This window comes from Notolepis coatsorum (assembly GCF_963971535.1).
Source record: "Notolepis coatsorum genome assembly, chromosome: 15".
NCBI lineage: Eukaryota > Metazoa > Chordata > Actinopteri > Aulopiformes > Paralepididae > Notolepis > Notolepis coatsorum.
The window spans coordinates 13,950,424-13,963,509 of record NC_140179.1 but is presented as its reverse complement, the minus strand read 5'-3'; the positions used below and the strand labels follow the sequence as shown (position 1 = coordinate 13,963,509).

The 13,086-nt window shown below is 50.1% G+C and overlaps 1 protein-coding gene across 1 annotated transcript in view; it reads left to right on the top strand.

The window, feature by feature from the left end:
- The window catches only part of LOC311241677 (fibrinogen-like protein 1), a gene marked incomplete at both ends in the record, with an annotated part of 51,597 nt that extends 39,322 nt beyond the window's left edge, over positions 1-12,275 (top strand). Inside the window, one exon of the mRNA XM_084330554.1 lies at positions 12,129-12,275. Within this exon, the coding sequence (XP_084186680.1) occupies positions 12,129-12,275 (147 nt within the window). The remainder of the gene's footprint in view (positions 1-12,128) is intronic.
- Between the last annotated feature and the right edge of the window lie 811 nt (positions 12,276-13,086).

The following is a 13,086-nucleotide window of genomic DNA, read 5'->3' as shown; positions in this document are numbered from 1 at the left end:
CAACACGGCCCCGCTCCCAAGTAGCCCACCCCTGACTCTTTTTAAGCCACAGATTCCGTTGTTTTGTTTTGTTTTGTTGTTTGTTTGTTTGTTAATTTTAACCACTTCATCCAATTGGACAGAACTTGCCTCCTTTTTTTATTTATTTTTATCTCTTATCTTATTTGTTTTTCTTGTTGTTACTATACACAGATCTTTTATGTATTTTATTATATATATTTTTTCAATTTTATTACTTACTTTTATTTTTTTTCCATCCTTTCCTTGTACAGTGTCCTTGAGTCTGAGAAAGGCGCTTCTCTCTTAAAATTCAATCTATTATTATTATTATTATTGATCCAGTTGTATTTAACTGCAAAGTATTAACTATTGCTATATAGTCCTAGGGGACCACAGACAAAACTAGTTTATGGCTAAATCTGGGCATAGGGTTATTAGCCCTAACTCTTACTGTTGTGAAGGGCCAGATTAAACCGAATATATATATTTATTTATATATATATATTTAATTGTATTTGTATATTCTCTAATATTCCCTGATATCCCTTGTATATTCCTTGTACAATATGCATTGAATATCCATTCTAGCCTACTGAACATCCCATAATAGTCTCCATTCTACTATTGGTCGAGACCTTGGTGCCAGGCTGCCATACCCCTCAGACCCAGTTCAAACGTACCGCTCCACATGTACGAACAAGTCCTAGTTCCGTGTAGGAATCTGACTACCGCACCACTAATGGGACTATTTGTTCATAGTGCGTATATATACTGCGCTACTAAAGTAGGACTTCCTTTTCAGTCCAGTTTCTTACCCTCCAATAGAGTCACAGACGTAAAGCCTCCCCGCGACGCCACGTGTGGGAGTAAGGCCAAGTTCGCCTACCATCGGTATTGAGACATCGTGTATATTAATATTTGAATAGTCATATTTGGCACTATATCGTCGAGTTGGACGTAGTCTATTAAGCTAATAATAGTCTGTTAATATATAGTGCTTCGTGCGGTGAGAATACTACCGTAGTCAGTACCCCATCGTTTCGGGCAGAGAACTGGCTGCTTATCCAGGGTGGTTGACCCCACGTGAAGCTGCACCCGAGGAGCCCCAGAGCCAACGAGCGAGTGGACCTGTATACCGGATTATTCTGCCGACGACAGCCCGCCTTCCCAGGCACGGATTATGCTTTGTATACTTTGATTATTCCATGGATAAAGACCCCCGACACTGCCGTGTGTTGGAACGCCCCCCCCTGGAGAGGACGCAAGGTGAGGAGACGCTCTGCAAGACGAGGTCGCTTCACGTCTCTCCTCCGTGGACCGGATGACGCCGGCCCACAAAGAGTCCACCTGCTTTCATCTGTGGTCCAAGGATCGCCGGCGCATTGAACGGCACTACAGTGGGTTCACCTGGGATACCCTTGGCCGGATGAGGCAGCCGGATTCTACCCCCCCCCCCCCTCCTACTCCTGTCGGCTTACAAGCGACCGGATTAACCCCCCCTAGCGTATCCAGTATATAATCATTAAAGTATCATTGCTGTTATTCCTTAAACTATTCCAGGTCGTATATGTACCACCTGCGCCTTCAGAGATTGGACATTCTCTATTGATATACCGACGAATACTCTTGCCATAAAAGTGCATACTAATTCCATTCATAAATGTGATTGATTTGATTAAGTGCTTGCTCTACACACCATCGCTGTGTAGAAATAAAGACCTATTTCTAATTCGTACATTTGTGTTGGATCCGTTTCATCTACGTGACAGTGTTCATCATAATATATTTATGCCGTGTACTGGGTGGCCGAATATTAAGTACAAAGGTAGTGGTAGTAAGTATCATATCTAGTAATACAGTCAGGGAATTGTACCCCTCAGTTACAATTGGTCCTTCGAGCCGGAGGGTAATTAGTGTAATATTAATATAGTGTTATTAATATTGAAATGGCCTATGATGAACACTCCACGAAACGATCCTCCTAACCAACGCCCGCAGCGCGAACAACGGCTCCCTCAGTACTTAGAGGCCTACGCTGTCAGTCAACAACCTAGTCTTCTACTAACAGTAAACGCGGTAAAACTAGAAAGTAAAAGTATGTCTAACCCCAACGCCCAGACTACCCCGACCATAGAGGCCCCTACGGGCTCTAATGTAACTGACCAAGTTCACGGTGGGGACCAGTGGGAACCAGACATGACTTCACACCCCGCCAGTACCTCACTCAACTCGGGGGTGGTCCCCACCTCCCTAAAACAAGCCAGAGTCACGCCCCTCATAAAAAAACCAACCCTGAACCCCACCGTCATAGCCAACTATCGTCCTGTCTCTCTTCTCTCCTTTCTTTCTAAAACACTTGAACGTGCTGTATCCAACCAACTTACTGCTTATCTCTTACAGAATGACCTCCTAGACCCCAATCAGTCTGGCTTCCGGACTGGCCACTCCACAGAAACGGCCCTCATTGCGGTCACAGAGGCACTTCACTTAGCAAAAGCGAAAGGCCTCTCCTCTGTCCTGATTCTCCTAGATCTATCTGCAGCCTTCGACACAGTCAACCATCAGATCCTCCTCGCGGCCCTCGCAGGAATGGGAGTGGCTGGATCTGCGCTGACATGGCTGACATCATACCTCAACGACCGCTCCTACCAAGTGTCATGGAGAGGGACTCTGTCGGCCACCCGCCCCCTCCGGACGGGTGTCCCCCAGGGCTCGGTCCTAGGACCCCTTCTCTTCTCCCTCTACACTAAATCACTGGGTAACATTATCACGTCTCATGGCTTCTCATATCATTGTTATGCCGATGATACTCAACTCTTCCTCTCCTTCCCTCCCTCAGATATCCACGTCTCTGAGCGGATCTCGGCCTGTCTGTCCGACATCTCCGCCTGGATGACGACCAACCACCTCAAACTGAACCTAAGCAAAACAGAATTGCTCCACCTGCCGGCCAAATCCTCCCCCCTGACCGACCTCTCCATCACAGTCGAGAATGCAGCTGTGACCGCGTCCCCGACCGCCAAGAACCTTGGTGTTGTCCTCGACGACCAGTTGAACTTCTCTGCTCACATCGCAGCGACAACCAGAACCTGCAGATTCCTCCTGAGCAACGTCAGAAGGATACGCCCCTTCCTGACAAAAGAAGCCACCCAACTCCTCATCCAATCAACAGTCATCTCCCGCCTCGACTACTGCAACGCACTGCTAGCTGGCCTCCCGGCCACTGCCACCAAGCCTCTTCAACTCATTCAAAACGCAGCGGCCCGCCTGATATCAAACCTACCGAAGTCGGCCCATGTCACCCCACTTCTTAGGGACCTGCACTGGCTCCCCATTGCTGCACGTATCCGCTTCAAGGCCCTCGACCTAGCATACCGTGCAGCAAAGGGAACCGCTCCCGCCTACCTCCGGTCAATGGTCTCTAACTACACACCCTCAAGACCCCTACGCTCTGCATCTTCTGGCCGCCTCAGACCTACTCCTATCCAAGCTCCCGGAGGGTCATCAAAGAGAAGCCGCCTATTCTCAGTCCTTGCCCCACAATGGTGGAATGAACTACCCATCCCAGTTAGGACAGCCGAATCCCGTCCAATCTTTCGCCGTCGACTAAAGACTCACTTCTTCAACCATTATCTGAAATGATTAAAAAAAAAAAAAAAAAAAAAAAAGAAAAAAAAAAATCTAACCCTGACTAACCTTACTGTCATGCACTTGTCCTAATAAACTAACCTACACTGTAACACGCAACACTTGATGAACATTGTTACTCAGCTGATAGAGTTGTACCCTTCTTGCTGTCTTGTCGTACAGAACTTGTAAGTCGCTTTGGATAAAAGCGTCAGCTAAATGACTAAATGTAAATGTAAATGAAGAAGTAGTCCCCGATGAGTCCCGGGAGGAATACAACGCTACCGAGAGAGAACTCGGCACGGAAGAAGACGGGGAGAGCACCGTGGAGATAGAGCTCCAAGGCTCCGCAAGGAGTACCCCGAGGGAAGGCTCCCCTATACAACCGCCTTCTCCCAGCGAGGCAGAGAGGACCCTACAGCAGGCCTTCCTCATCAGCCTGAACGCCGCTGCTGAACGCGACCGACTGCAGATCCAGCAGCGGAGCGAAGAAGAGCATATACGTCTAGAACTAAGACGCATTCAGAGAGAAGATAATGTGGCCCGAGACCGAGCAGACAGCCAGCGAGCAGCTGCTGGTGCTCTACGGGACGCAGAGCGCGACAGACAGCAAACGCAACTAATAGAACAGCTGATCAGACGGACAACACCCTCTCCCTCCGCCAGAGGCTCCAGGAACTCGTCTAGACACACCTCCAGGGCGGCATCCCCTAGCCGAGTAAACAACCCTGAACTTGACCAACAGACGAGGTCTATACCCCCCACAGACCACCTCCCCCCACCGGTCCAAGCGAGACCTAGCAACCGGGAAGGAGCAGCATATCCTGTGGAGAGGCTAAACCAGAGACTACAAGCACTGGATGACCTAACTGAAGACGAAGAGGAAGAGGAGGAGAACCACGCCCGACGACAGCACAGTACTCTACCGGACCAGGAGGTCCGGTACAGCCCAGGCTATACTCCCGCGGAGCTGCGCTACAGACCCCCGACTCTATACACGGGTGAGCACGACGCACGACCCGCACCGAGGAACAGCACCTGGACAAGCGGGCCATGGTACACTGCCGGTACCAGCCCATACCAAGGAGCGGGAGGAGACTCGCCTAGGAGGCCTCTCCCCCAACGCTCGCCGATGTATCCACAGTCAGCGTCATACATTGGCCCGCCTATGGTACCCGACTTCACCCAAGAGAACCGGGCCCAGTATACGGAACTCCGCATGTGTCTGGAGACCATGTTGGTGGATGTATTGGATGAACGCCACAAATACGCCATCCTACTGAAGCACTTAAAGGTACCCCGCGCACATAATATAGCGCTCGCCTACGCGACTTCCACCACCCCATACAAGTGCATTGGTTTAGTGCACTTCCGGTTGCCACTGAGCGGAAATGTTTGTGCGGACCTGTTCTCCCAAACTGGTAAGCAAATGACTGTTTTTACGTTATTTTCATTTTTACGTTACTATTATTATTATTATTTTTTTTTTTTTAAACATTGATCTTAACTGATCACTATGACTTTATTGCTTTTATCGTTATATATGCCTATAATTGTGTACAGCACTTTGAGCTACATGACATGTATGAAAGGTGCTTTATAAATACTTACTTACTTACTTACTTACTTACCCCATACACAGCAGCGCTGGTAGCATTGGACCAGAGGTATGGGCGCATATGGGATTACGTGATCCAGGAGATCCGACACATCGACCGCTTACCCCCAGCAATAGACAATCGAGCACTGGACGACCTGTCCATCAGAGTGCAGTCCCTGGTAGGGATGTTGGGAGCGCAGAGAGAGAAGGGGAGGCATGAACTTTACGCCAACTCAAATGTGGAAAGGATCTTGGAGAAGCTGCCGCCCGCTCGACAGGAGCGTTTTAGGCGACAGAGGGACCACCGAGACCCGAATGGCCCCGAACCGAACCTCCTCGATCTAGCAGACTTCCTGGCGAGAGAAGTCAGCAGCCTACGGCTAGATACATTCGGACGGAGCACCCCTGGCTCCAGAGAAGGAACCAGACGACTAAATGATGGAAGAAGATCGGTGACTGTGATGCACCAATCGGAGTCAGTACCGAGCAGCAGGAGCCACAGTACCCCCTCCAGAACGGAGAAGTGGAAGATAGTGTGCCTCTACTGTGAGAAAGAACACTGGCTAGCGCAATGTGACTCCTTCCCCAAGCTGAACGCGGAGGAAGCAAGTCAATGGATAAAGTCCAACAAGCGCTGTTTTCGCTGTGCGCGCTCACACATGGCAGCCAAATGCCGCTTAAAGAAAAGGTGCACCAAGTGCGATGGAGCCCATCTGGACATACTTCACGACAGTAACAGACGGCGCCCTTCACCCGCACCATCCAGCAGCAAAGCGAGCGTCATGTACATCGATCCCGCCAGCAGCAGTGGAGCCCGAGTACTCCTAAAAGTAGTGCGTGTGACACTAAGCTACCAGAATAAAGTCCTGGACACTTACGCCGTCCTCGATGACGGGTCAGAGAAGACCCTTCTGCTCGCCTCCGCTGCGGCCCGGCTAGGGCTGCGGGGAAGCGAAACCCAAATGACAATTCGGACAATAAGACGAGATTTGAAGACGATAAAGGGCGAGAATGTCTCATTCTCTATCGCAGCAAGCGGCCAGCCTGAGCGACGGTACCAGATTACAGACGCTTTCACCAGCCAAGAAATAGGACTGTCGCGGTACACATACCCCGTCGCCAAGCTGATGGAGAAATATGCACATCTGCGCAAGTTACCGATCCCGCTCATAGACAATGCTATGCCGACCCTGTTGATAGGCTCCGACCATGCAGACCTCATTGTCCCGATAGACCGGGTTCATACCGGACCCCGAGGCTGTCCTGCAGCAGTCGAGACCCGTTTGGGATGGACTCTCCAAGGCCCGCTCGCCAAATCTCTCAACCGAAGTACAGCCACTAGATGTCTCCACTCCCGAGACCAAGAGGGAGAAACCGCACTCCTGCAACACGTAGAGCGGCTATGGACCTTGGAACAAATGCCCTTTAAGAACGGAAAGAAAGACATTCGCTCTAAAGATGACACTTACGCCATTCACCTCCTCGAGACAGGGACCAAGAGAGTCCCGGTCAACGGCGTGTTGAGATACGCCACGCCACTCCTGCGGCGAGAAGGAATGCCTACTTTCCACGCCAAGACAGACGCCACAGAACGGTACCTGCTGAACACGGAGCGGCGCTTAGCCAAGAACCCCGCCCAAGAGAGTGTATACCGCGCTGAGATTGAGAAGCTCATCACAGCGGGACACGTCACAAAGATGGACATTAAAGAGGCTGACCAGACCACTGAATCGTGGTACGTGCCTCACCACAAGGTCCATCACAACGGTAAAGACCGCATAGTATTTAACTGCAGCTACCAGATCGGATCCCAAAATCTGAATAAAGAGTTACTGCCCGGTCCCACACTCGGCCCCTCCCTACTCGGCGTTCTACTCCGCTTCCGCCAGGAAAAGGTGGCCATCAGCGGGGACATTAAAGGAATGTTCCTGCAGGTGAGATTAGTAGAGGCGGACAAGCCCCTGTTACGGTTCCTATGGAGAGAGAAGCCAGGAGATGAGCACCCAGCCATCTACCAATGGGAAGTCCTCCCCTTCGGAACGACGTGCAGCCCCTGCTGTGCTACATTTGCACTACAGAAACATGTAGCAGAGGACCCAGCAGCGGACGAAGAGGTCCGACACAGCGTAAAGAACAGCTCCTACGTAGACAACTGTCTACAAAGCCTTTCAACCCAGGAAGAAGCCGAGGCTCTCCTGATTAAACTCCGCGCCTCATTGATCAAAGGCGGCTTTGATCTCAGGCAGTGGGCCAGCAGCGATCCGCAAGTACTGCGCAGCCTCTCCTCCGAGGACAAGGCAGCCAGCAGCGAGACCTGGATGGCTACAATCCCGGGAGAAGCCCAGGAGATGACCCTGGGATTGGTGTGGCGATTCAAAACAGATTCGCTTCACTACAGACACAAGCCCCTGACTACGGAGCAGGGAAGGCCGGCGGCGGCGCCGACCACCAGACGGAGTGTGTACACAACACTCGCCCGACAATATGACCCGCTAGGATGTATTCTACCGTACACCACCAGGGCAAAAATGATTGTACGAGCATTGTGGGACAAGGACCAGGGCTGGGACGACCCCATTCCCGCACACCTTGCATCCACCTGGAGAGAGTGGGAGATGGAGCTCCACTCACTCCCAGGCGTTAATATGCGCCGAAGCTACTTCCCACCCACGGTGAGGCCAGAGACATGTAAAATGGACTTACACGTCTTCAGTGACGCCTCAGAGGTCGCATACGGATCAGTAGCCTACTTGCGGGCCCAAGAGAAGGGGGGAGAGATCTACACAGCATTTGTCCTCGCCCGCTCGAGAATAGCCCCACGCAAGCAACAATCTATCCCACGTCTAGAGCTCTGCGCAGCCCTAGCCGGAGCGCACCTAGCCACGCTCATCCAACGTGAGCTCACCATACCGGTGTCTAGAACAATCCTGTGGTCAGATTCCACGACGGTACTCGCCTGGATCAAATCGGACTCATGCAAGTACAAAGTCTTCGTGGGAGTCAGAGTCACCGAGATTCAAGACTTAACCGAAGAGTTAACCGGAGAAACAGAGTGGCGCTACGTTGATACAAAACAGAACCCAGCTGACGTCATCACCCGGGGGATGCCCCTGGATGACCTCACCCGTCGCAATGTCTACAGTGACGGCCCCGCATTCCTAAGACTCCCGGAAGGACAGTGGCCCATGCCTATCCCGAGGGAAGCAAGTCCAGAGGAGGTGGAAAATAAGAAGTCTGTGTTCTGTGGATTGAGCACCGTAGCCTCCACCGACCCTAACATAGACGATTGCACGTCCATAGAGAGTGCACAACAAAGAACATTCCTGCGGTACCACCCGGAGTGCAAGTCCCCCGCTGATATGTCAGCAGCTAACTACGAGGAAGCAGAATTGCTTCTACTGCAGCGAGCCCAGAGAGACTCGTTCCCCGATGAATTGGCCTGTCTACAGGGAGGAAAGCCCGTCCCATCCGACAGCAGATTAATTCATCTGGCCCCCGAGAGCGACGCTCATACCCTCATCAGAGTGGGTGGTCGCCTACGCAGAGCCCCCAATCTACCGGATGACATTAAATACCCGATCGTATTGAACAGCCGACACAAGGTCACAGAGCTGATTATAAAGAAATACGATGAGGATGTACATCACGCAGGAGCAGAAAGAGTCTTCGCGTAAATCAGACGTCGTTACTGGATCCTACAAGGAAGAGAGGCGGTACGACGCTTCCAGCGAACATGTCTAGACTGCCGCAAGTGGCGCGCGCAGCCCAGCATACCAAGGATGGCTGACCTTCCTCCATGTCGCCTCCGAATCGGTGACAAGCCATTCCACTCAACGGGTATGGACTGCTTTGGCCCGCTGCACATAAAGAAAGGAAGAGGAACCGAGAAGCGGTGGGGTATTGTATTCAAATGCATGACCACCAGAGCGATACACATCGAGCTTCTCCCGACCATGAGCACAGACTCATTCCTTATGGCCTTCCGTAGATTCACATCACGGAAAGGAAGACCGTCTACCCTATTGTCCGATCATGGGACAAACTTCAAAGGCGGCGAAAGAGAGCTGAGAGAGAGCTTCCAAGCTATGGGCCCAGAACTTAAGACCCACCTCGCTCCAGCACAGGTTGATTTCCAATTCAACCCCCCAAACGCACCCCACTTCGGTGGCACTTGGGAACGAGAAGTGCGCTCCATAAAGACAGCCCTGTACGCAGTACTTGGGGCCCAGACTGTGGCGGAAGAAGTCCTAATGACAGTCCTCACGGAGATTGAGGGAGTACTTAACTCGAAGCCCCTCGGATATGTCTCCAGTGATGTGGCGGATATCGACCCAGTTACCCCCAACACACTCCTGATGGGGCGGCTAGATCCTGCATTACCCCAGACAATGTACCGGCCTGAAGAAGCGAACGGCCGACGAATGTGGAGGTACAGCCAAGTATTAGCCGACAAGTTTTGGAGCAGTTTCCTACTGCACTACCTACCGTCTCTACAGACCCGCCAGAAGTGGGTAAAGGAGAGAGACAATTTGACAGAAGGAACAGTCGTCATGATTATTGATCAATCACTGCCCAGAGCTATGTGGCCGGCCGGCCGCGTAAGCAAAGTGATCACCGGTGCCGACGGCAAGGTCCGAGCAGCTGAAGTGCTCGTCCAGGGTCGCACTTACACCCGTCCCGTGGCGAGGCTCATAGAACTGCCCCGACTCCCAGACACAATCGATGATGACCATGACCCTATAACCCTATGACTTTGTGAAGTTGACTGACCCCTACAGCAAACCCTTATGTGTAAATAGACAACGCGATTAATCTGTCTCTGTTTAACTGATTAGGTCTGGGACCAATCAGGGGGTGGCTGTTGTGAAGGGCCAGATTAAACCGAATATATATATTTATTTATATATATATATTTAATTGTATTTGTATATTCTCTAATATTCCCTGATATCCCTTGTATATTCCTTGTACAATATGCATTGAATATCCATTCTAGCCTACTGAACATCCCATAATAGTCTCCATTCTACTATTGGTCGAGACCTTGGTGCCAGGCTGCCATACCCCTCAGACCCAGTTCAAACGTACCGCTCCACATGTACGAACAAGTCCTAGTTCCGCGTAGGAATCTGACTACCGCACCACTAATGGGACTATTTGTTCATAGTGCGTATATATACTGCGCTACTAAAGTAGGACTTCCTTTTCAGTCCAGTTTCTTACCCTCCAATAGAGTCACAGACGTAAAGCCTCCCCGCGACGCCACGTGTGGGAGTAAGGCCAAGTTCGCCTACCATCGGTATTGAGACATTGTGTATATTAATATTTGAATAGTCATATTTGGCACTATATCGTCGAGTTGGACGTAGTCTATTAAGCTAATAATAGTCTGTTAATATATAGTGCTTCGTGCGGTGAGAATACTACCGTAGTCAGTACCCCATCGTTTCGGGCAGAGAACTGGCTGCTTATCCAGGGTGGTTGACCCCACGTGAAGCTGCACCCGAGGAGCCCCAGAGCCGACGAGCGAGTGGACCTGTATACCGGATTATTCTGCCGACGACAGCCCGCCTTCCCAGGCACGGATTATGCTTTGTATACTTTGATTATTCCATGGATAAAGACCCCCGACACTGCCGTGTGTTGGAACCCCCCCCCCTGGAGAGGACGCAAGGTGAGGAGACGCTCTGCAAGACGAGGTCGCTTCACGTCTCTCCTCCGTGGACCGGATGACGCCGGCCCACAAAGAGTCCACCTGCTTTCATCTGTGGTCCAAGGATCGCCGGCGCATTGAACGGCACTACAGTGGGTTCACCTGGGATACCCTTGGCCGGATGAGGCAGCCGGATTCTACCCCCCCCCCCCCCTCCTACTCCTGTCGGCTTACAAGCGACCGGATTAACCCCCCCTAGCGTATCCAGTATATAATCATTAAAGTATCATTGCTGTTATTCCTTAAACTATTCCAGGTCGTATATGTACCACCTGCGCCTTCAGAGATTGGACATTCTCTATTGATATACAGACGAATACTCTTGCCATAAAAGTGCATACTAATTCCATTCATAAATGTGATTGATTTGATTAAGTGCTTGCTCTACACACCATCGCTGTGTAGAAATAAAGACCTATTTCTAATTCGTACATTTGTGTTGGATCCGTTTCATCTACGTGACAGTGTTCATCATAATATATTTATGCCGTGTACTGGGTTGCCGAATATTAAGTACAAAGGTAGTGGTAGTAAGTATCATATCTAGTAATACAGTCAGGGAATTGTACCCCTCAGTTACACTTACCTTAACTCTATCCCTAACCCTAACCACAACGGTTAACCTTCTGTAGTGTGGTAGTGAAAGGTTAACCTTCTGTAGTGTGGTAGTGAAAGGTTAACCTTCTGTAGTGTGGTAGTGAAAGGTTAACCTTCTGTAGTGTGGTAGTGAAAGGTTAACCTTCTGTAGTGTGGTAGTGAAAGGTTAACCTTCTGTAGTGTGGTAGTGAAAGAGTTAACATTCTGTAGTGTGGTAGTGAAAGGGTTAACCTTATGTAGTGTGGTAGTGAAAGGTTAACCTTCTGTAGTGTGGTAGTGAAAGGTTAACCTTCTGTAGTGTGGTAGTGAAAGGTTAACCTTCTGTAGTGTGGCAGTGAAAGGGTTAATATCTGATATATATATATATATATATATATATATATATATATATATATATATATCCCCTACCTGGGGACCATATATTAAATGGATCTTTGGAACAGGGAGATGGAGTCCCTACTTTCTCCGTCCACTTCAAGCGTCCACCTGGTATTGCAGTATCTCCAGGAACGGAGCACCGCTCTCTTGAATTCCCCCAAAGGGTTTAATAAAGGAACCCTTGACTTGATTCTGTTTGTTGTCGTCCCGCAGGGAGGCCGCTACTCTGTGAAGGGGAAGGCCCCGCTGGGTCCCGACGGCATCGTCTGGTATTCCTGGAGGGACTCCGACTACTACTCCCTCCGCAAAGTCAGCATGATGATCCGCCCGCGCACCTTCCGCCCCCACATGTCGCCCTGAGAGCCACCGTCGCCATAGGCGATGATGACAATAACCATGACGATGATGACGAACCACGGGGGAAACGCACACCGTGACAATACGACCACGATGGGAACTCATTGGGAGGTGAAGAGTGACGTTGGTCGCTGGTCGCTGCGACAGGCTTTTTGTACATCACTCTCGTCAGGAGTGGAGTGGATGGGATGATGCATCGTTTTGGGAACAACAGCCCGCTCTACTGACAATACTAGCTCCACTTTCTGGAAACATTCTGTCTTCAGTACCTTTTTTTCTTTTTTTTAATCTTTTTTCTTCTGCTGCTAAATGCCAGTATTGTTCAGATATTTTTGAAGCTATGGGGGGGGGGGGGGGGGGGGTATGAACTTATACCTTTGTAAAAGTACAGAATCCACTTTGAGACTTGCTTACTTATTTTGTACCTCATTTCGACTCTTTTCACAACCGTGACTATCGAAATGGGGAGTCACAGAGAGGAGGGGCTCAAGGCCCTTTGCACCACTGTGGGGACTTAATGCAATTGACCTAAGCAACGGTTGTGATTGGAGGAAGAAGAAAAGAGGGCAGGGTTTGAGATACAAGTAGGTCAATATGATGAGCAGAAGGCGTGACCGTGACTGGTCCCTGCATGTTTACTGTGCTCATTGAATGAACTATATCTATTCTTCTTATTACTGTACATCACTAGAAGTGAAATAAGAATGTAGCCATGGTGATTAAAAGTGAGAGAGACTTTCAGGTGCCAGCGCTCAAGCGTGGGTTCCTTTTCAATATCACGTCACATGTGATTTCTCAGTGGAATTAGATGTTT